This window comes from Pelophylax lessonae (genome assembly GCF_965119305.1).
Source record: "Pelophylax lessonae genome assembly, chromosome: 2".
Classification (NCBI taxonomy): Eukaryota; Metazoa; Chordata; class Amphibia; order Anura; family Ranidae; genus Pelophylax; species Pelophylax lessonae.
The window spans coordinates 296,605,169-296,630,540 of record NC_138769.1 but is presented as its reverse complement, the minus strand read 5'-3'; the positions used below and the strand labels follow the sequence as shown (position 1 = coordinate 296,630,540).

Genomic DNA, 25,372 nt, shown 5'->3' with positions numbered 1-25,372 from the left:
AACCTGACATTTTAACAGGGGTGTGTAGACTTTTTATATCCACTGTATGTATGAACCGTATCACACCTGTTATTGCTAGATGTGTTTTCCATTATAATAAATAGAAAGCCATTAAAATGCATGTCCAAACGTATTGGTGTACGTTTAATGCACTTTTCATTTCACATTAATGCATGTAATAACAATAAGTCAACATATATGAACAAGTATTATTGCATGCCTACACATTTTTTTATGAATGTTGCTGGCACATTGAGGTGTTTGCTGTGTTTCAGTTGATTTCAATGCAAAATGGGCCTGGAAAAAATGGGCAAGCATGGTACTGGCCTTAGAGTACAAACCTAGTTTCTAATATGTACTGATAGTCCATACGTTATACTAAAGTTAGCCAGACACTTATTTTTTTTTGTTCAGCCATCGAGCTAAACAAAAAAAAGGTTAAAAACAGGTTCTTCCATCTACATAAATAGGGTGGATAGAGGAACTACCCCCAGCGGGAACAATGTTTTCTTACAATGGCACCCACTGCTGTCAAAATACATTGATCAGTGGCTAAAGCCACTGACCAATAGATACATTTCCAGAATTTCCCTTCAACGGAAATTGATTAAACAATCGACTTCCGATAGGTGGAGGAACCCACACACTGATCGAAATTCAGCCAGCTTTAGTGAACAGACCCCATTTTTAATTTACTTTACTAATTTACTAAAAAGTATCCATTTCTTGGAGGAAATGAAAAAATGAAAAAAGAAAATGATAAAACTATTATTCCTGAACAGCCAAGCATAAACAGTCTATATTACATGATCTCTAACTACCAATCATTACTCCAGAGAGTCTGTTACATTTTTTCAGCAGGGAGATGAGAAGACCAAAAAACTGCTGCATATTTATGGATAATAACTACACTATCAGTCAAAAGTGTAAAAAAAAAAAAAAAAAAAAACATTTTTCACGTTTTTAATGATATTTACGCATTTTAATGTCTCAATGTACTCTGAAAATAGAGCATAGAACAAATAAACAATTGAACATAAAAAAGAAATCATGGAATCATTTTCTTTAACAAAATGTAATCTACATTTTTGACTTATCAAAGTAGTTACACCTTTTGCAAATATAACAGCCGAACATGTGCGTGGCATTCTTTGTACAACAGAAATCAAATATTGTTCATTTTTCCTTTACACTGTTGTAGAATTTCCCACAAATGTATTGCACTTGTAGGTTGCTTTGCTTCAACCTTTTGTCCAGTTTATCCCACTAGCTTGATGGGGTTTAAGTCCAAAGATTGTGCTGGCCATTTCCTGATTTAAAGCCTACTGTCTTGCTGTTTTCTTCTAAGGTAATTCTGACTGTCTGGAGGTATGTTTAGGTCATTATCTTGCTGTAGGATGAACCCCTGACCAACCAGTACATTCCAGAGGGTATTGCATGTTGCTGAATAATGTTGTGGTAGTGGTTTTGGCTTAGGGTGCCACTCACTCTGTGCAAGTCGCTAGCTCTGGATCCAGCGAAAGAGCCCCAGACCATCATGATTCCTACTCCATGTTTGACCGTTGGTGTCCGTTGTGGCTTTGGGTCTGCAAGATCTCCTCCTGTCAGAGTTTCCTCCAGTTTCCAAGTGCCTTTTGATGGTGTAGGATATCTTGGCTTTCTTTGACATAAAGGAAAGATCTACACTTTTAAGGGTTTTAATGGTTTGTCTTTCTTTTTTTGAGAGCAATATACTACTTCCTGCAGTAAAATACTGTCCAAATCTAAAAAGGTGTGGTAGCACAGTCTGTTTCAACACTGCTTTTAGGCTAGGTTCACACATGTCCGGTGCAAATTTCCCCTGCATTTTCACTGCAAATTTATTAAGCTGTTCAGTGGTTCAGCTGCAATTTTAGATGTGGTTCAAATGCAAATTTTTGGAGCTGGCGGTTGGTTGTTAAGGAGTAGGCCTGGGAAGCTGACTGCCACGTCCTTAGCAACGGACGACTCCTCAGCTGTCAGCAGACTAACCCCCTGACAGCTGAATGTAAAAAAACTTTTACTGGGAATAAAAAAATCGTACAGAAAATGGTGTTGTGGGTGTCCCCCCATCCATGCCAGGCTCTTTCAGGTCTGGTACAGATTTTAAGGGGAACCCCGCATGGTGTGGGGTTCACCCAATATCCATATCAGACCCTTATCCGAGCATGCAGCCTGGCAATGATGGGGCGGTGACTTCACAAGGGGGCTGGGTCTCTTGATGATGTCATCAGATGGCCATGCCCCATGGCTATATAAGAAATGACACACGCCAGAGCAAACACAACAGTGGGAGCTAGCGTCGGGAGAAGACATCAGAGGAGGGAGAAGAACCAGCAGAGGAAGAAGACAGCGGAGGGAGAAGAACCGGAGGAGGAACTAGAGGAAGAAGACAGTAAAGGGAGAAGAACCGGAGGAAAAACCAGAAGAAGAGGACAGCAGAGCGAAAAGAACCAAAGGAAGAGGACTGTAGGGAGATGACCAGAGGGGGAAGATGTTGGAGCTAGTTTACTTGGTAAAAAAAAAAACAGTTGTGTGCTATTTTTATTTATTTTTGACACTTTTTTGGGTGAATAAGTAGGGGTACCCCTAATTATTCATATAGGGGGGCCTTGGGGTGGGGGGCGCAGAGCCCCGCTTCCTGAAAGCACCCACCCCCTATGTTGAGGGCATGTGGTCTGGTATGGTCCAGCAGGGGGAGTGCTCGCTCCCCCCTTTCCTGACCTACCAGGCTGCATGCTAAGGGTCTGGTATGGATTTGAGGGGGGGGGGCCCCATACAGTTTTGTTTTTTTAAATTTGGTGTGGGATTTCCCTTCAAGATCCATACCTGGTATATAATTGGGGGGGGGGGCCATTCTTCTTCTTTTTTTTAATGTTGGCGTGGGGTTCCCCTTTAGGATTCTCAGAGCACAAGTCAGGTCAGTTAAGATGATTATCCGACTTCAATGATATTGAATGGGCATAAATCTGACCAAAGGAACCTTCTTCAAAGTTAGATCGCTCCCAAAGTTTGTCTGTATAAGACCCAGTTCCCACTGGTGCAACATACGCTCTAAGAGCTTGTAAGTATATAACAAAAGTTGGGACACCTGTAGGAATTGTTAGCATAAACTTCCAAGAATTACTTACATAGCTGAATGGGATAATTGCTGTTAACTCATTAACTCTAAAAAGGGCTGTACATTTTTCAGTTTTTGTTAACCTAATCTTTTATTTTTTTCTTCACCTTCGGGCAGTTGATCGCTCACCTTCGTACCACTTTAGGTTTTTTACTGGACTTGAACTGTTTAAATGTCAATATAAATTTGTAAATATTGGGGTGCTCTAAAACTTTTGACTTATAATATACAGTGTGTATATATACCTATATATTATAATATAATGTACAGAAGCGTAAAATCTAAAAGCAGATCAAAGTTTCAGAAGAGAGATGAAATCTAAACTTAAAATATCACAGTTCTATTATATATATCAAATGTACCTGGTACCCCCAGGAGCTTCCACTCTGGTACTTAGAATACTGATTGCCTGAAACTGAACTGTTACGATTCGTATTGTAAGAATCTTCCAGGTTTTCATACGCAGAAGAAGCTGTCAAAGAGAAGTATAACAAGAATTAGCACCACACTAGTAAACTTTACAATAAATAATTATCGCAGCGAAAAACATTAGGAAAATTAATGGAATGTAAAAATTTTGTATAAAGAATTATGGCTTGTTCTCCCTTCCCTTCTGAATGCAGCCCACCCAGTAACATAAGTATTCAAAAGAACATTGCTCTGAAAACTCAGAGCTCTCGCCGTGGTGAGGTTTGGAGAGGGCTATAAAGACCAAACTGGGACTTTACGGGTACCAAATAGGGATCAAAGATTGACAAATATGTATAAAATCATTTACATTTTATTCAATATAAGTATAAAATCAAACAGGTACAAATACAAAAGAAGAAAAAAAGGAGAAAAGAGCATGAATATATAACATAGAAGAGTTCATAGGTGTAAATAGACCATAAACACAATTAGTCATATTTAAATGGCTGATCCGGATGGTAACCCAGCTAATATCCACCAAACAGCGCCCGACATGTTTCGCCGACATTTTATACATATTTGTCAATCTTTGATCCCTATTTGGTACCCGTAAAATGTCCCACTTTGGTCTTTATAGCCCTCTCCAAACCTCGCCACGGCGAGAGCTCTGAGTTTTCAGAGCAATGTTCTTTTGAATATCTCATATAGGGACGTTGGTACCATTCTGTACTGCATAATATCTTTTTGATGCTCGTATAGACACACTTTAACTCTTTACAGTAACATAAGTACCTTTCACCCTGATCCAGCAATGTTTGCTGTGTAGGCCTGCCAGGCCCTGCCTGAAATTCACAAAGAAAATCTCTAGCTGGCTTTTATTTTTCCTGAGTATGCGTGTCACTGCCCCATTCATGTCTATAGGAAGGCCATATTAATATTACTATTATTATACAGGATTTATATAGCATCAACTGTTTGCGCAGAGCTTTACAACACACAGAACAGTTACCATACAATACAATACAATATAGGAGGAATCAGAGGGCTCTACTTGTTAAAGCTTACAATCTAAAAGGGAGGGTCAAGTGATACAAAAGGTAATAACTATGGGGAATGAGCTGATGGAGAAAGTGGAAGTACAGTGGTGGAGGTGGGATAGGCTTCTCTGAAGAGGAGGGTTTTCAGGAATCGCTGAAAAGTGGACAGAGTAGGAGATAGCTGGACAGATTGGGGTAGAGGATGGTAGAGGCTCAGGAAAGTCCTAGAGGCGAGCATGGAAGGAGGTGACAAGGGAGCTAGAGCAGGAGGTGTTGGGAGGAACTAAGAGAATGATTTGGTTGGTATTTTTGATTAATGATGTAGCTGGGGGGTCGAGTTGTAGATGGCTTTGTAAATTATTGTCAGTATTTGGAATTTAATTTGTTGGGTGACTGGCAGCTAAAGGAGAGATTGGCAGAGGGGGTAGCAGACACTGAATGGCTGGTGAGGAGTATGGGTCTGGAAGCAGCATTCATGTTGCACTAAAGGGGGGATTGCCTATATAAGATAATCCATTAAGGAGGGAGTTGCAGTAGTCGAGGCAAGAGATGACCAGAGAGTGAATTAGAAGTTTTGTGGTGTTGTTTGTTAAGAAGAGGTGTATTTTGGAGAGGTTGCGGATGTTGAGGGGGCAAGCTTCAGCCAGTGATTGGATGCGGGCTTAAAAGGAGAGTTCAGAGTATAGGATTACACCAAGCACCCTGGCATAGGGGGGACAGGTTGATAGTTGTGCCATTGATCTTGAGGGTGAAGTCAGGAGGCCCATTGGGGAAGAAACATTATAAGCTTGGTTTTGGATAGTCTGAATTTAAGTTGTGTGACATCCAGACTTAAATGTCAGCCAGTAAATTAGTAATGCATGAGAAGACTGATTTTGTGAGCAGAGATGTAGAGAGAGAGATTTGGGTGTCATCAGTGTAGAAATTATATTGAAAGACATGCAAGGCTATCAACTTGAGAATAGGAGAGGTCCAAGTACAGGACCTTGGGGGACCCCGACGGAGAAAGTAAGTGTAAATGTAAGTGACACTGAAGGCGCAGTGGGATATGTAGGATGAGAACCAACGAAGAGTACATATTCCACAAAACTGCTGGATGCAGCCAATAGTTTGATAATTTCATAAGAAAACATGGTGCTGCCATACCCATGTGCAGTATGAAGTGGGGTCTGGGAGGCTATTTTTGGTGAAGGCTATGCAGCTCCAGACAGGGCACAACAGCGGCAATCACTGGATTGGGGCTGCAGGTAAATATGTTACTGTGGGGGCTACACAGAGGGGGGTAGGAGGGCATTAAACCTATGAGGCACGGTCTTTTTTAAAGTCCAGTGTACAACCCACTGATGTGGTTAATTTAGGTGACAAGTAGTATTAAAGATAGATATTCCTACTGTCCTACAATAAACAAGCCAACTCCTGAACCTATTAAATGCATGTACAGTGAAGTAACTTATTCTCAATTATCCTCAAAGAGCACAGCAAAGACTCTAAAGTAGGGTTTTGGTCACTTTCTTACAGCTTATAAGCAGCTGGTGTTTGTTTACATTATAAGGAGTGGCAGGCTACCAAGATTATATTCTTAATAAAAATGAAAGGGGAAAAGAAATATTATTTTAGTGTCACTGTTGAGCATTGAAGATTTATTTCTCCACAATGCTTACAGCTGCAGCGGTGATTGTGGCTTATGTTTGATTTACTTCAATGTGATTGTGGAGAATGGGACAGTAGAGGCACACAAGGAATATAAGCAGAGAATGCCAACTGTGCTTCCTCTTTATTTGCTTACTATAAGAAATAATTCAGATTCAGCGCATTAAGCAAATTGCAGTCATGAATAAAAAATGGGTTGGAGGTTCTAATGAAGTGAGTTAATTAGGAAATCTGCACACTTAGAAACAAGTAAACAGTAAACTGCAATGGAACCTAAAAATAGGTCTTTAAATGCACTTAGGGAACTAGGCCTACCTGGACGTGGCTTACACTTATTATCAAGGCCTGCCACTACCTTTTGTTATTACCTGCTGACCTGGAAACCCCTTTTTGCTGACCTGTTTGTAACACAAGAAATATATTTCTAATATGCAATATCCTTGCGGTCTTTTACATTCAGAAAGTCTAAAAGTGTTAGTAAAAAAATGCATTATAGACGCCATTAAGATTCAAAGCAACCATGGTGTGTTGATACATCAAGAAAAAAAAAACCCACCATAGACTGCCTGAAGAAAACTATAGGGAGGGAAGAGACAAGACCAGTCACCCTGCACAAGGAGAGAGAGCATCAGTGACTGGTCTTGATTACAGATCCTCCTGCACAAAGGAAAAGTTTCACATTTGATTGCTGCACAAATCTGGAAAAAATACACAAAAGCAAACCAAGAACACATTTGACTCGTGTATTTAAACAATATTTGGTTATTTGCCTTATGTCGCCTCCTCGCTGCCTGTTTTAACCTCTAAAAACCCAGCACAGATACATTCAGTTTAAAGGGATGTGTCTGGTCAGCAGTTCTGCCCACCTAGCAGGACTAGGGAATCATTTTTGCTATGTCACGATGCTTTGCATCATGGCCATGGCATGTGTGCGCACCTATCTACACTTTTGCAGCTTTAGGCTGGCCATAGAGGAGTCTTTTTTTTTTTTTTTCGCTCAACCAGCAGATTGAACTAAAAATAAATGACTCGATTCCCTCATCCACATATTTAAGATATGGGAAGCCTCCCTGCTGAGGCTTTCCCGCAGTCAGAATACACCGATCAGCACTCCCGGATACAGCCATTTGTGCTGATCGAGTAGTAAAAATCCGACAGAGCAGTACAACCACCATGCCCATACAGGGAACATACATGGATTGAAATTTGAATTCCATGTATGGCCAGCTTAAGGGGGATCAGATGTAGGATGGTACAAATTTGGCTCAACTGCATTTTTATACTGTCCCCCAATCACAAGTGAAAACAAAGCCTAACTAACCTAATTCAGGAAAAATTCCAATCAACAAGAGAAAGCAATTAGTCAGCTACTAATGTATTCCAGCTAAAATCGCAGTTTGTGCTGTGAAAATAATTCTGTTTACTCTAATCAGTATCCTGTTTTAGGCCCCTTTCACATGAGAGGTCTGACGGGGTCCACCTGTCTGTTTTATAGGCGGACTAGATCGCACCCTTCGTTCTTCTCTATGGGCGAGCAGATGTAAATGGACTTGTGTCCATTTACAATCAGCTACCTCTGATCTGGTCCAGATCAGAGTGCAGCTGGGTGTAAATGGACAGCCGTTCTGTTTACATCCAACTGCCCATAGAGCAGAGGGGGCTGTGTCTGTGTCCGCTCCGCTTATGCATGCTTATGCTCCGCTCAGCTCAGGAGTACATCAGGGGATGGATTCCCTGCTGAGAAAAAATGGATCGGCTTGTGTAAAAGGGGCCTAAGGCACTGCAGCTGTCTAATCAAAGGGACACTGGAAGTATATTTCCTGAATTTGTTCTTCTTTTTGAAACTTGACATATCAGCACCGGTCACCTTAACACTTCCAGGTTTGTATAGGATTAGTGGCTCAGAAAAACAACTTCGTATTGACATTTTTAAATCAGATGAGAGAAAAAAGTGAACCGTGTGATTCCATGTGACCACTGCAGGCATTTCACAGTTCTTGGTGTGTAGAATACCTACTTCGCAGCCGCGCGTTGTGGCTCATTTTGCCAGCTCCTATGTCTCTACAGGAAATACAATCCAGTGATTGGAACCACAGTGAGTGACAGGGGAGGGGTTTTGGGCTGGGTACATTTGCAGGATTTTGACACACCCAGAAGGGTCAAATACCTGCAGCGCCTGGGCTCAGCCAAAGTGGTGGCATTTCACATGGGTCTCCAGAAAAATAAATATATTGCCTCTTCTTTTACAGGGTTCCCATTGTGTACAAGTATTCCATGAGTCATTTAAATGATGTCAGTGAAGAAACAAAATTCATGCCCGACTTAAGCTGGCCATACATGGATTGAAATTCTGCTGGTTCACCAAGGACCAAGGAAATATCCCTCAATGTGTGGCCATTGTAGTTGATCTACTGATTGCCATGGGTCAATCAGTATATATACATACATTTATATATATCTATACACACACACATGCTCTCACAGAAGTGAGTACACCTCTCACATTTTTGTAAATATTTTATTATATCTTTTCATGTAACAACACTGAAGAAATTACAATTTGCTACAATGTAAAGTAGTGAGTGTACAGCTTGTATAACAGTGTAAATTTTCTGTCCCCTCAAAATAACTCAACACACAGCCATTAATGTCTAAATCGCTGGCAACAAAAGTGAGTACCCCCCTAAGTGAAAATGTCCAAATTGGGCCCAAGTGCAATATTTTGTGTAGCCACCATTATTTACCAGCACTGCCTTAACTCTCTTGGGCATGGAGTTCACCAGAGCTTCACAGGTTGCCACTGGAGTCCTCTTCCACTCCTCAATGATGACATCACGGAGCTGGTGGATGTTAAAGACCTTACGCTCCTCCACCTTCCATTTGAGGATGTCCCACAGATGCTCAATAGGGTTTAGGTCTGAAGACATGCTTGGCCAGTCCATCACCTTTACCCTCAGCTTCCTTAGCAAGGCAGTGGTCATCTTAGAGGTGTGTTTGTGGTCATTATCATGTTGGAATACTGCCCTGCAGCCCAGTCTCCGAAGGGAGGGGATCATGCTCTGCTTCAGTATGTCACAGTACATGTTGGCATTCATGGTTCCCTCAATGAACTGTAGCTTCCCAGTGCCGGCAGCACTTATGCTGCCCCAGACCATGACACTCCCACCGCCATGCTTGACTGTAGACAAGACAAACTTGTCTTTGTACTCCTCACCTGGTTGCCACCACACACGTTTGACACCATCTGAACCAAATAAGTTTATCTTGGTCTCATCAGACTTCAGGACATGGTTCCAGTAATGCATGGCCTTAGTCTGCTTGTCTTCAACAAACTGTTTGTGGGCTTTCTTGTGCATCATCTTTAGAAGAGGCTTCCTTCTGGGACGACAACCATGTAGACCAATTTGATGCAGTGTGTGGCGTATGGTCTGAGCACTAACAGGCTGACCCCCCAACCCTTCAACCTCTGCAGCAATGCAGGCAGCACTCATACATCTATTTCCCAAAGACAACCTCTGAATATGACGCTGAGCACATGCACTCAACTTCCATGGCCGACCTTGGCGAGGCCTGTTCTGATTGGAACCTGTCCTGTTAAACCGCTGTATGGTCTTGGCCACCATGCTGCAGATCAGTTTCAGGGTCTTGGCAATCTTCTTATAGCCCAGTCTATCTTTATGTAGATCAACAATTATTTTTTAGATCCTCAGAGAGTTCTTTGCCATGAGGTGCTATGTTGAACTTCCAATGACAGTAAGAGAGTGAGAGCGATAACACCAAATTTAACACACCTGCTCCCCATTCACACCTGAGACCTTGTAACACTAATGAGTCACATGACACCGGGAAAGGAAAATGGCTAATTAGGCCCAATTTAGACATTTCCACTTAGGGGTGTACTCACTTTTGTTTCCAGCGGTTTAGACACGAATGGCTGTGTGTTGAGTTATTTACGGGGACAGCAAATTTACACTGTTACACAAGCTGTACACTCACTACTTTACATTGTAGCAAAGTATCATTTCTTCAGTGTTGTCACATGAAAAGATATAATAAAATATTTACAAAAATGTTAGGGGTGTACTCACTTTTGTGAGATACTGTAGACATACATACTCACCGGCCACTTTATTAGGTACCCCTGTTCAATTGCTTGGTAACACAAATTGCTAATCAGCCAATCACATGGCAGCAACTCAATGCATTTAGACATCTAGATGTGGTGAAGACAACTTGCTGAAGTCGAAACCAAGCATCAGAATGGGGAAGAAAGGGGATTTAAGTGACTTTGAACATGTCATGGTTGTTGGTGCCAGATGGGCTGGTCTGAGTATTTAAAAAACTGCTGAAATACTGGGATTTTCAAACACAGCCATCTCTAGGGTTTGCAGAGAATGATCCGAAAAAGAGATAACATCCAGTGAGCGGCAGTTGTGTGGAGGAAAATGCCCTGTTGATGTCAGAGGTCAGAGGAGAATGAGCAGACTGGTCCAATATAATAGAAAGGCAACAGTAGCTCAAATACCCACTCGTTACAACCACCGTATGCTGAATACCATCTCTGAATTTACAACACATCAAACCTTGAAGTTCACCAAAATTGAACAGTAGAATGTTGAAAAAACGTTGCCTGGTCTGATAAGTCTCAATTTCAGCTGTGAAAATCAGATGGTAGGGTCAGAATTTGGCATAAACAACATGAAAGCATGGATCCATCCTGCCTTGTATCAACAGTTCAGGCTGGTGGTGGTGTAATGATGTGGGGAATATCTTCTTGGCACACTTTGGGCATCTTAGTACCAAGTGGGCATCGTTTAAACACCACAGCCTATCTGAGTATTGTTGTTGACCATGTCCATTCCTTTATGACAGCAGTGTACCCATCTTCTGATGGCTCCTTCCAGCAGGATAATGCACCATGTCACAAAACTCACATCATCTCACTACTGGTTTCTTGAACATAACAATGAGGTCACTGTACTCCAATGTCCTCCACAGTCACCAGATCTCAATCCAATAGAGCACCTTTGGGATGTGGTGGAACAGGAGATTCCCATCATGGATGTGCAGCCAACAAATCTGTGAACAAATGGGCCCAAATCACACAGCAAAGAATCACATGCAATTTAAACAGGAATGCTGTGCGATTCCTGTCTGAATTGCATGCAGTTTCCCTGTGTTTAAAAACACAGATGTAGCACCCTCCTAGGTGAGTGCTAGTGAGAAAGTATAGTTTTGAGCTCTGTCTGCTTACCAGAGGGGCTGCAGGTAAATCTATATTGTTCTCTACCTACCAGAGAGCAGGATCTGTTAGTGAAGTCTGCTCATTATGCTCAGTATGCAATTCAGTCAGTCTAGAGAGTGCTTCACACTGGTCCAATAGGGAGGCATATTGGACAGTGGGAGGAAACCTGACGAATGGGTGCATAGGCTTTTGATACAGTCCTGATGATTGGCAGAGGGCAGGACGCCTTGGAGCATGTTGGGATACTGTATAAAAGCCAGGAGCACATGTTTTTGAGGTCTTTTGTTGGGGAGTGGAGTCCCAGAGGGAGGGGGTGGCTGCCTCCTTCTCTGTAGAGGTGCCATGCGGCCTCAGGAGGTCGTTCTGAGGGCTGGAGGAGAGGTCGAGAGGAGCTGAACCCAGAGGTCCAGGGAAGCTGCAGTTTCTGCAGTATCATGAGTACAGGAACTTTTGTCAAAGGGCCTGACCTGAGGGGAGCCACCCCTGCTAACAGGATAGTCAGTGGACGGGTGTCAGCAGCAAGAGGATGCTAGTGAGAGTGTTCTGAAGATAGGTTATCGTCCATCAAGTCACCTTGTTAGAGACCATCAAGTCACCTTGTTATAGAGAGTAAAGAAAACAAGAGACTGGACCCCATTTATCTCAGTGGCAGGGTGAATATACAGTCTGGCTGTTCCATATCTACCAGCAGAGATTTTAAGATAGAAGTCCTTAAATATTGTGAATAGTTCAATTGGGGTATCCCACTATTCCCTTCTCCTATCCCAACTACAAAATAAACAAACAAAACCAATACCCCTAGACTGTTTATTACTGTGAGGCGCCCACATGAGCAAGGAGCTTGATTTAATGACTGTGTGCTCGTAACCAAGGGGGCCCATCAAGGCAATTTCCAGCAGTCCCTACGGGGGTAGTGCTACACAGATACTGCACATTTTATTTTTATGTAAGAGAGGGGATTACAGGATTTTTCAGTAGTGACTTTACAACCACAAGATAATAAAATCTTAAAGAGATTTTTTCTCAATATCTACTAGCGGCCAATATTTAGAGAATATGACAACCAAGAATTTCATATTTCTGATATGTGCCTGCTGTACCATGTACCTGTTTTCTTTGTATTGCTTTCTTAGTGTAAATTCCTTGGTGCTCCTTCCACTCCCCCTACTTTCCTATTAAAAACTGACCACCCAGCATGTGAGCACAGCATGGTCAGTTTTCTAGCTATGCTGGAAACTCAGGATGCTTTCCAATGATTAGACTTCTTCTTACATGCCCCTTCCCCCTGCATAGCCATTCACTGGAAAATGTGCTGCTGCTTTTCCTCGTCTAGCTCTCTATGTTCCTTATCCTTTAAAGAACAGAGGGTATGCGATGATCACTTCTAAAAAAAAAAGGGGAAATGCGGTAGTTATTTTAGTATTTATATGTATACCGAAACGTTTTGCTTTTTATTTCTGTTTTACCCAGTTCAGCTCTAGAGAAAGTTTTTTAAAAATATTTGCATACATGTCACAATCTTCATTGTTGGCAATAAAATGACTTAAACCCCCAGAACATTATATATTTTCTGAAAGCAGAGGCCCTCTAGAATAAAAAGGTAATAGTTGCAAATTTTTTATGTCACATGATATTTGTGAAACTGTTTATTAACCGCCTTAGCGGTAAACCCGAGCGTGACTCGGGGTAGGAATTTTCTGCTATTAGCGGTATCCCCGAGTCACGCTCGGGGTCAATGGGCAGAGCGTGCAGACAGTGCAGCGGAGCTTCTCTTACCTTATCCTGGCGATCCAGCGATGAGCTCTCATTGCTGTGACCGCCAGCGAGATCTCCGCCGCTCGTCTGTCGGTAGGAGGACTTCCTAGTTCCGTTCCCTGCAGCAGCAATGCTGCATGGGAGCGGAACTAGGGAGGGAAATTAAAAAAAAAAAAAAAAAAAAAAACGTTGCACAAAACACATAACACATTTTATATTATATATATGCATATATATATATATATATATATATGCATATATATGCATATATATATATATATATATATATATATATATATATATATATATATGCAGATATATATATATATATATATATATATATATATATATATATATATATACATATATATATATGTATATATATATACATATATATATATATGTATATATATATATATATATATATATATATATATATATATATATATATATACCTATATACACACACACACATATATATATATATATATATAAAATTATATTATTGATTCGATTATAATTCATGCGTTATATATATATATACATATATATATATATATATATATATATACACACGTATATATATATATATATATATCTATATCTATATACACACATATATATATAATATATAGCGCATGAATTATAATCTAATCAATAATATAATTTTATTATATATATTATATATTAAATAATAAAATAATATTATTGATTCAATTATAATTCACTTGTTTGTGTTTCAAATTTATCACATCTGGGATGTCTACTAGAGTCTTGTTTTGGTCAGGTTTAAGTCAGTAATTACTAAGAATTGTAGGCCTATAATACATAACGCCAAATTTCCATGAAAAGAATTGTACCGCTTTTGGAACAGAATTCCTGACAGAATCATACCGCCAGGGAGGTTAAACGCAAATTTTCAGGAAAAAAACAATAAAATGAATTTTAGTGAAAACGCACAATATAATACCCATTTTTGTTGGTAAAATATAAAAGATGAGGTTGCATGAAGTGAATGGATACCCAGCATGCCAAGTCTTAAAATTGTGTGTGCCCCTGATATCGCAAAAAACTTTGGTGCCCAAAAACCTCCATAGGTGAAGATTTAAACTCGGAAAAAATGTGGCTGCCACTGCATCACCTTGTCATTTGAGGTTCACTCTTTGGATGTATGTAGTACATCCAAATAGCTGAACTAGTTAAACTGAATGGATTGTTTAATAACAGCTCGAATATAACAAAAAAGGGAAACAAATGCAAAAAGCAGCAACATAAAGGTTTTCATAAAGTCATTTTTTTAAATCGCCATTAACTGCCAAAAACTTGAAAAACTTGAATTTTACCCCAGGCCACAACAATCATGAACTTTACACTGCCTCGTAAAATGGAACAAAGAAGAAAAAGTGAAGGTGGAAGAGGAAAAGTCAGAACTTAGCAATTAACAAGAAATGCCATGGGGCTTTACAATGTGTTCAATTTTAGTTTATATAGAACAGACATTCTTTATCTGGTATACTGTAAACACTGTATATATTTTGAAATATATTTACTTTGACAGGTTGCACCGATATAGATATCGGTACTCTTACTGAGTATTTTCACCAGTACTGAAAATGCTCCAATACCCGAAACTGATACCTTTGTGGTGCGATTTGAGCCTATCCAAAATAAGTTCCTGCACCGCTCCTGTGGGAATCCAGGCTTGTCATAGTGATTTCAACCTGGTTTCACACAGGAGCAGTGTGGGGAAGCTGCATTCCTGTTCAAATCATTGTGATTCTTTGCAGTGTGATTTGCGCTCATTCATGTTTTTTGGGCTCAAATTGCACCGCAAAGGTATTGGAACTCTGCAATGGGGTGTACTGTTTTAAAAGAATCGGTACTAGTACTTGCCAGTAAAAAAAATGGTTTCGGTGCAACCCTAATTATAAGCTAATTTAGCAACTAATCAATAGTAATAAATCATTGCCAAGATGAAACTAAAGTCTCTCTGTGGCATAAGCTACACCAGTAGTAGCGATAAATTGCACAATGCTTTAATTGTGTGTGACCAATCACAACTTCATCTTGCTTGTAAAGCTTACAGTGCAGAGAGTCATTTTACTCTATCTTTATAGTGAGTAGTAGTGCAACTGAGCTTTTGAAGCTTGCCCACTTAGCTTTATCCTAGCTAAAGTGATTGTAAAGTCTTGTGTCTTTTTTTTTTTTTGTTTTTTTTTTTAAAAATAACAAACAAGTTATACTTACCTGCTCTGTGCAGTGGGTTTGCACAGAGCAGTCTGGATCCTCCTCTTCTCAGGACCCTCTTCGCTGCTCCTGGCCACTCCCTCCTTTCGAGTGCCCCCACAACAAGCAGCTTGCTATGGGGGCACCCAAGCCAAGCTGCAGCTTTGTGTGTCCATCCAGACACAGAGCTGCTGTTCAGCCCCGCACCTCTCTCTCTCCTGATTGGCTAGCTGGCTTTAAATGACAGCAGCGGGAGGCAATGGCCCTGCTGCTGTGTCTCAGCCAACCAGGAGGAAGAGTCCCGGACGGTTGAGGGACTTGTGGACATCACTGAATAGAGATGGCGCTCAGGTAAGTATTTTTATTTTAATGCATAGAATCTCCCTTTACAAGTCTAATACTGTAAGGCCCCTTTCATACGGTCCGCATTCCGTTGCGGACCGTGCTCTGCTCAGCGGGGATCGATCCGCTAATCCCCGCTGAGCCGGCGGATGACAGCTCAGTCTCCGCACTGTGTGCGGAGAGGGAGGTGTCACAGCTCCCGCTGCTCTCTATGGGGAATCGGATGAGAGCGGACCGCCTGTCCGCTCTCATCCCATCCCATCCCATCCCCAGGACGGATGGAAGATAGGGTTTCCATCCGTCTGGATTTCACGGACAGGATCGGATGCGGATGGCAGCGGTTGACAGCGGACATGTCACCGCTGACATCCGCTGCTCCATAGGGATGCATGGAGCATCCGATCAGATCCGCCTAAAAAACTGACAGGCGGATCTGATCGGAACGCCCGTGTGAAAGAGCCCTAAACAATGTGATTGCAGTATATTTATTTGTTGTGTAAGTAATAAATGTGTTACAAGTAACAATGACCAATTGAATGATTAAAGCGGTAGTATCCCGCTTTTTGACACTTTTACCTACAGGTAAGCCTATAATAAGGCTTACCTGTAGGTACAAATAATATCTCCTAAACCGGCATGGTTTAGGAGATATTTACAGTGCATGCAGCTGCTCTCGCGAGCGGCGCATGCGCTCGGAAGGTCCGGGGGGACCTTCAATTAATTTGCCGGGAGCTTGCGCGGGAGTGACGTCATCGCGGCTCCGGCCAATCATCGCGCCGGAGCCGTCTCTTCCGGCCAATCACCGCACCGGAGCCACCGAACCCGGAAGAGACGGCGAGGGATCATGGTAGCGCCCGCAGCGATGTCCGGGGGTCCGTGTGGGGGCTTCGTTCTAAGGTAAGTTACACATAATGGGCTAGTATGCGATGCATACTAGCCCATTATGCCTTTGTCTTGCAGGTTTTTTTTTTTTTTTTTCCTAGGGTTTACAACCGCTTTAAGACCATCACAACAAGTGCAATAAAATATGAGCAGCTTCATTTGTGCCAATGTGATAAAACATTGCTAGAGCTTAGGTAGTATTAAAACATGCTTTCCAAGAAGCATTTAAAAAAATGTCATAACACAGGAAGCCAGATGCACTAGTGCAAAACTCCCAACTGTCCCTGATTTGGAGCAAAGTCCCTCTGTCCCTCTTTCCTCCTCATTTTGTCCCTAATTTCGGTCTGATCTATATAGCTGTATGGAAAATGCACTTCTTATCTATCAAAAAGTGTTTTACAGTGCTAAACCTTTCATCCAATTTCTAAATATAAAGAAATAGTCATGGTAAAAAAAGTGGGTTTAAGCAATCATTTTTTTTTGTACAATTCTCCTTTAAGTAGGGCGTGGCAGGGGGTGTGTCCTATGCCTACATACCTTTGCAAAATAGGTGTCCCTCGTTCCCATCTCAACAAGTTAGGAGGTATGCTAGTGGCCTCTTACAGCAGGCCCCACAACAACCTTCTAGGTAACAAAATCTTGACTGTGCATAACAATTAAAAGGGAAAAAAAAAGAAACAAAGAAGAAACACAAGAACACTTTTGTAGATTCTCTCCTACTTGAGATTGTATGACTGCACACATCTTATTCTCTCTCCTTATTTCTGTATTCACAGGAACTACTTCCTTGCACTCAGTCTTCTTCTGGGCGAGCTCTGGAAGCACAACCCCTCTGCTGCTGATGACTTAAGGCTGCTACACACTATAAGATAATCGGGCAAATGATCGCCCGGTTTTCCTCTATGTTTCACAGCAAGTAGGAACCGAGAAAGTAAATAATGTGTAAAAATTCTCGTATGACAAAGGTTTTTTTCTGTTGTTTATTTTTTCTGATCGTATCTGATTTTTCTTGTGCGAAAATGGTACTCATTAACCTCCCTGGCGGTATGATTCTTTCGGATTTTAGGTGCTGAAAGCAGTACCATTATTTTGCATGTAATTCTTAAGAATGAGCAGCCCAAACCAACTATTTACATATGATTTTTTTTTTACTGTGCGTTCTTCTTTATAACATCTCGGGTATGATAAAGTTTGAAACACAAAATCATAAATTATAATATGCACACACATATATATATATATATACACACGTATATATATACATAAAAAGTACAGTAAAACTGCAGGAAAGGGCACTGGGGGGCAAACTAATGTGATTTTTTTTTATTTTGCATTGTATCAGTGTGTTTAGTGTGTTTTACATTTGAATTTGCCACCGGTTCCACCCCCCTGCGAACATCACGTCGCAGGAGACGGAAGCCGGGGCACGGAAAGGATTGGGAGGAAGATGCGCTGCTAGACACCGCCTGGATACATCGCTGGATCCCGGTGACAAGGTAAGTAGCCCCGCTTTCAGGATCCAGCGATGCTTCTGGTGGTACCCCGAGTGTGGCTCGGGGTTACCGCTTTTGGCTCTGAAATTTAACCCCGAGCCACGCTCGGGAATACCGCTAAGAAGGTTAAACGAAAATCGTTCATTCTGTTTACATACGAGAAAAATTTAGGGATTTGTCCTTTTGGATTTTTTTGTTTGCAAAGTCTGAATCGGATGAATGAAAATTGTGTACACACTATACGAAAATCGAACGATCGTGCCTTGTACTGAATTTTTCTTCCAATTTTCTCATAGGTTGTACTCCCCTCTAGTTCACCGGGGAATTCAAGAGAACATTTTTTTGCACAATGTGGTCTCACCTGCCTTTGCTGCAGTGTCTCTACTATATGGCTGATCCTTCTGCATCTAGAAAACCACCTGCTGCTTACAGTGTCTAATTTTTCATGTACAGAGCTAAAATTACTATCTCTCATGTTCACACTGGCCCATCTATGGCCTACAAACTCCTGCTGCCAGTACCTGTTTTGTATGGATTCCCATGGAGTAGGGAAGGGCCCACCAGTAGCATAGACATGTACCCAGCACCTGTTATCTATTCACATTCTAACAGATGTAGGTGGTACATGATTTTACACTACGTAAAAATGCTTGCTTTTGCATGCTGTATATATATAAGTAATGAGATCACCTAAATATATTAAGTAGTTAAAGAGGAGTTCCAGGCTCCCCACCCCCCACCCCCACAAAAATTAAAAGTCAACAGTTACAAATACTGTAGCTGCTGACTTTTAATATTAGGATACTTCCCTATCCAGGCATCCAGCGGCGTCCCCTATCCAGGCATCCAGCGGCGTCCTCACCCAAGCTGATTTTTCAAACCTGCCATCACCATCCTGACTAAGGCCCTGGCGGACTCCGTTATTCTCAGCAGGGGATCGATCCGCCAATCCCCCGCTGAGCAGGCTGATGGCTGCTCTGTCTCCGCGCTGCGTGTGGAGACAGAGCTGTCAGGTCCCCACTGTTCTCTATGGGGGAATCGGATGAGAATGGACCGTCAGTCCGTTCTCATCCGATCCGATACGATCCACTGGATGGATGGAAAATAGGATTTCCATCCATCCAGATTTGATGGATCAGATCGGATGTCAGTGGACATGTCTCTGCTGACATCCGAAGCCCCATAGAGATACATGGTGCATCCGTTCAGATCCGCCAAAAAAATGGACAGGCAGATCTGAACGGTCCGCCTGTGTGAAAGGGGCCGAAGGGAAACCAGCAGTGAAACCTTGTGGCTTCACAGCCAGTTTTCTAGAGACCTGCAAAGTGTCCCAGAAGACTGCAGGAGAAGGGGGGGTGAACTTCCCGCTCAGTTTGCTTCAGCGAACTGAGCTGGAGTGGGAGCGGATACCTATCAAAACAAGGGGGCAGACAAGTGGAGCTTCCCCTTTTGAGTGGAGATCCTCTTTAAGTTGCTTTTTTTCCTCTACATTGTTAGTACATTGCAGCTTTACCTTCTCACAACAAATCAATGCCAGGAATATATCACAAAGATACCTGTTTCATTAAAAATATTTATACAGTTAAAATTGTAAGCTCCCAACACTACAGATGCCAAATTTGTTTATTTATCAAGGTTTGATGTAGTTCTAAGCCCACTGGAAGAAGCAGACTTCTGGAAGCCCAATGTAGGAAAATAAATTGGGCTCTTTTTAGCACCATCTAGCCTCCTAGAAAGTTTACATCATCTCTGTTAGCTCCTCGACTTACTTTCCCATGATGTCGACAGCACTGATAAAACTGTCTAATAACATTGTTTTATCCCTTTACAGTGGTCACTTTCAGGGGCATCTGCCCTTTTTCCATACTTGCCAGCTTAGTTTTTCACAATGCTCCACTTGATACCCCAAGTTGAAGCAACTCTAGTGATTAGAACTGTAAAATTCAGTGATCTTAAGCATGAGGGGCAATGTTGAGGTTCTAATGCTCAAACATGGTTATGGCTATAAAAGAATCCTACTAAACAATATAGTTTATTGTGTAAGCGGAAGTGGGAACTTTTATATAGAATTTATGAGCCTTGATAAAAAAAGCCCCTTTAAATGTTATACAAACAGAATGATTGATTCCACAAAATCTCAATCTCAGTTCGGTTACTAAAAAGTACCCTACAGACACCAACTTTGCTCAATTAACTGGCATACATTTGGTCAATGGTTGTATGTTTGTAACCGCACCTTTACCTTCACAGCCATTCCCTGGCTGGATGGAATAGCATTGGTTGAGTGGATTTCTCAGTTATTTCCCCTAAAATACCGTGCGAATGTATTCATTAGCATTATGTCAGCTAAGAGTATAGACTGATTACAAGATGATTTCTAACCACTGTGCTCCTCCTCCTTTCTCCATAGGCATACATATGCATACTTGGCTGAGCCAAATGTTTAGGTATGTAGAAATATCTTTCAGTGGTAAGAAGATATCAAACAACGCATCATTATAAATTGAAAAAATAAAAAATGTGCAATGCATTGAATCGAATGCTCATGTTGTCCATTCAGCACATGCATATATAAAAAAAAAAAAATCCCAAAAATGGGTTTAGCAATTGGGAAACAATTGCACCACAACCATCTTGACGCATTACTTTTATTCTTTGTATCAAAAGTATAAAAGCGCCTTCCCATAAAAAAGTCACATAAATATCGCTATACAAAAGTATAACAACCAACACCAGACACAAATCACCATGTACAGACAAAGACATTTAGGCTGGGGATCACACTTATATGAACCCCCAACCCACACCCAATTCGCTTGACAGGAGAGTGTGACTCAATGAAGCCAGTTCACACAGCTCCGGGGCAGTCCTAGTCCGCATTTGGAAAAGTCCTGTGCATCTTTGGCTTTAGAATCAGGTGCGAATTCAGGCAGAAATTCGGACCTGATTCGCATCTGAATCGGTAAACAGGGAGGCATCGGACCCCCTGCTGTGAACCGCGGCTGCAGCATGTGTGAACCCAGTCTTAAAAAACAACATTTATCAGTAGGGTGTGAGGGAACTGTGCAGAAGCAGCTCACAACGTAGTTTTGAAAATATTATCCACCAACAAAATCTGCTACTTTTGGACAGAGTCCTATGGCTGTTCTGACTTTTGTAAAGGCACTAAATTACTGCATGTGCTATAGAGAGTACAAAATATACAATGCAATAACAGTACACTATGGGGGGAAACTATAAAGCTGCTGCACCACTTTTCTGGCATGAATTGCTCTTGTTAATGTGTTGCACCTAATTAAAAAAAAAAATATGCAACAGTTTTGGTCCTGACAACGGACTTGAGTGCAAAATTCAGGTAGTTCTAATTTGCTGCCGGTTCACTATATATATACTTTAACTTCTGTCAGTATTTTGTGATAATACAGAATTGGCTGCTGGTTTTGTATGGGATTTTGTCCCATTATTTACATCTTACCAACATCTACTTCCCTCCTGACTCCCTTCTTTCTTGTACCAGATTAGCAGCGCATAAGCCTTCATTCTTTTCTAATTTGCTCCACTTCTACATTGTGGTGCAGCATTTGTATCTTATGAAAGTGGAGCTAATTAAGACAAATTTTGCAAAAGTGCATATATGGAAGCAGCGCCGGACAAAAAGATAAGAGACTAAATTCATTTATTGATATTGTGTTATTGTGTTAAAAGACAGTCAATGCATTTTGGAGGTCAAAGGAACTCCCCCTTCATCGGGGGTTCAGTTAAAAATGAGTTGAATCAAAGTAAGGTTTTCTGGATTTCTAAGGATTTGCTGGATGAGGATTCCTGGCCATCAGTATCTGCATCAGCAGTAAAACAAATTTATATGCATGTCTTTTCCTGGTAACCTGCTTGAGTACTCACAGTAGTGTTGCCTTGACTGTTGTGAGCAGCCTAACCTAAGCAAGTGGGCTCTTCAAATGTCCCCCCCCCCCCTCACTACCTTGTTTAAACTTATATCATATTAAGTCCCAGCACCTTTTGGATGCCCTTTATTAAATTGGAGATTTTGCAAAAGTGGCTTCCATGCGTTGTAAAAGTGGCATAATATGTGCCAAAATCAAGTGCGGGTTCTAGACAGTTACATTAAATTTACGCACACTGTGGCACTTTTAGAATGCTTGTGAGAGGACTTTCTAAAAAACTGTCTGGGCCAATCTTTATGAATTTCAGGGTTTATTCACAATTGCTTAGAAATTTGATTACTTTTAAAATCAAGACCAGGGACTCTAAACAGACTCATGTGAAACTCAATGCTATGGATTTCACTGGAAAGCTCTGTGGGGTTTATTTACTAAAACTGGAGAGTACAAAATCTGGTGCATGGTAGCCAATCAGCTTCTAAAGCTGGCCATACATGGGTCGAATTCCAAAATAATTATTTCACGAAAATCATAACTAAAAAATCTTCTTTCGACTTTTGCACCATCAGTGGGCTGCAGCATTGGCCGATATCCATGCAGCCATCCAATTTCAGTGATCGGCATGCTGGAAAATTTGTTGAAGAACTAACAAATTTCTAATCATTGATGGGAGAATTGTGCAAGAAATGTAAATAGTAAAATAAATATGCATGAGCTGTGACCTGGAAAGAAAAGAAGATTCCTGCCCAAGAAAAGTATTTTCTGTAGCAACATGAGATGAAATTAAAGGCTTGGTTGGTCCGATTTCAAAATTGATGGTGGCACCATCGGATCATAAAACGCACAAAATTTCTGATTTTTAAAAGAAAATTCTTTCGAAATTCGACCCATGTATGGCTTGCATAACTTCAACTTGTTCAACTGTTCATAAGCTGATTGGTTTGTACTCTCCAGTCTTAGTAAATCAACCCCTGTGATCCTATTAGATCAAGAAGAAATAAACACATTCTCTGCCACACTACAGAACCCAAAGGATTCGTCTTCGGGTTTCTATGCAGAGCTGCACCAGATTTTGTACTCTCCAGTTTTACTAAATCACCCACTGTGATCCTATGAGATGAAAAAGAAATAAACGCATTCTCTGCCACACTACAGAACCCAAAGGATTCGTCTTCGGGTTTCTATGCAGAGCTGCACCAATTTTGTACTCCAGTTTAAGTAAATCATACACTGTGATCCTATGAGATGAAAAAGAAATAAACACATTCTCTGCCACACTACAGAACCCAAAGGATTCATCTTCGGGTTTCTATGCAGAGCTGCACCAATTTTGTACTCCAGTTTTAGTAAATCACCCACTGTGATCCTATGAGATCAAGAAGAAATAAACACATTCTCTGCCACACTACAGAACCCAAAGGATTCATCTTCGGGTTTCTATGCAGAGCTGCACCAATTTTGTACTCCAGTTTTAGTAAATCACCCACTGTGATCCTATGAGATGAAAAAGAAATAAACACATTCTCTGCCACACTGTACAACCCAAAGGATTCGTCTTCATCAAACATGTCCCTGTTACATCAGCCTAAGTAGAAATAAAAACTATTTAAAGATCTCTGTAACCTAAATGTATCAAACAAGCAAGCCCTGTAAGTAGAAGTGCAATATACTGCGCAGTAAATCATTCTCTTTGTCAAGTACTAGCTGAATCAGTACGCTATTTTAAAAACAATTCATCAGATAGATAGTGGAAAACTTTCCCCCATTCTCACAATGCTGATTTTGTGTTTTTATAATAATATAGAAGGTGATTATTGTCTCTACCTGCAATGTTAAAAGTAAAAGCAGAAACATTCACAATGCCTAATTTAAAAAAAAAATAGATTTTCTTTTTCAAAAATGATCTGTATCATTAAAGGACACTTATTTTCATAGTTTCTTCCTACTTAAGTCATGTGTTGCACCTTCATTTATTTTTACTGTAAAGAAGCAGTGGTTTTACCTCTGTTAGCATAATTCATTGTAGAAGACTGAGAAGATCTTGGCTTTTGCCTCTTGACGGTCATCATGATTTGTTCTTTGACCCGTTGGTCTCTGCTCGTCCCACTTTTCAGATGCATGTCTGAGGGCAATGCCAGAGAAGATTCATTTTGCCACACAAAGACCTCTGATGCTAAAGCCGTCTTCAGCGGAGATGGTGAATTCAACATGGCCAGAGTCTTTCCTATACGTCTATGAGCAGAACGATGTTGTTTTTATATGTTTAAGACTAAGTGTAAAATTGTACAGGACAAAATCCAGAGAAAAACGAATACTTGCTCTCCTCTACACTCCCAAAAGTGTTTTGTTCTGACAGCTTCCTTAAAGCCTGTACTGGTTTGAAAAGGTGTTTCTGCCTTTGTATGACACACCTCAATACTCCCAACCCCGCCCTGGCTGTGACTAAAAACGAGTTCATACAAAATACTGCTGCTAAAGAGAAAAGGTCTAATTTTACAAAATATTGGACGGATGGATGTGACAGTTATATATATGCTAGCAAAGTGATTGCTGCATTAATGTCCTGAATGCACTGTGAGTTTATCTTAGGAATGCAAACTACCAACTAGCAGATCATTAGCTAATACAATTACACTATGCTGATTTCCTATTTTGTTTTAGCAGATAGATATATCCTGGATCTTATATGCACATAGAACACATTCATGTGATCTGGAAGCTCTAAAGGTAATTTGGTTATTATGTAACATATGGGTGTCAGTTTTACACATAATACATTCACATGTTGTGTCACAGTTTGTTGGACATTCAGTGTTGTACACACACCCAAGTCACATGCATGCATAATCATGCTGTCATACACGCTTACTTTGTAGACGAAAAGCCACACCTTCCTCATCAGACACAACACAGACCTCAGACCTGCTCTCCCATATAACCTATGCCCTACCAGTGCTACATAATCGCGTGCTTTGTTCTCATTAGTTTACTATCATGCTGTCTTCGGTTACCTTATTCAGAATTGTAAGGTATGGAATGTGTCTGTAAATGTAGTCATTTTTTTGGGTAGTTTGGGCACTTTACTATTGCCTGTTGCCGACCAGAAACAATTTACCTGGGGCCACCTTAGCTCCAGAAATGACTCAAATACCCTGCTCTGACAGTAGGGATCTTTCATATGACATGACCCATTTTAATGCACAGGCAAATCTCTTAGAGGCCCCGTTCACACTTGTGTGACTTGTCCTGCGATTTGGGACTGCAAAGTCGCATGACAAGTCGTACTCCATGAT

General features: G+C 40.9%; 1 protein-coding gene across 1 annotated transcript in view; it reads right to left on the bottom strand.

Annotated features, from left to right (window-relative positions):
* PKP1 (plakophilin 1) overlaps positions 1-24,450 on the bottom strand; it is a 98,238-nt gene extending 73,788 nt beyond the window's left edge. The window contains exons 1-2 of the mRNA XM_082245591.1: positions 24,082-24,450; positions 3,502-3,611 (exon numbers count right to left, since the gene is read on the bottom strand). Coding sequence (XP_082101717.1) covers positions 3,502-3,611; positions 24,082-24,289 — 318 coding nt within the window. The 5' untranslated portion in view covers positions 24,290-24,450. The remainder of the gene's footprint in view (positions 1-3,501; positions 3,612-24,081) is intronic.
* Positions 24,451-25,372: the final 922 nt, after the last annotated feature.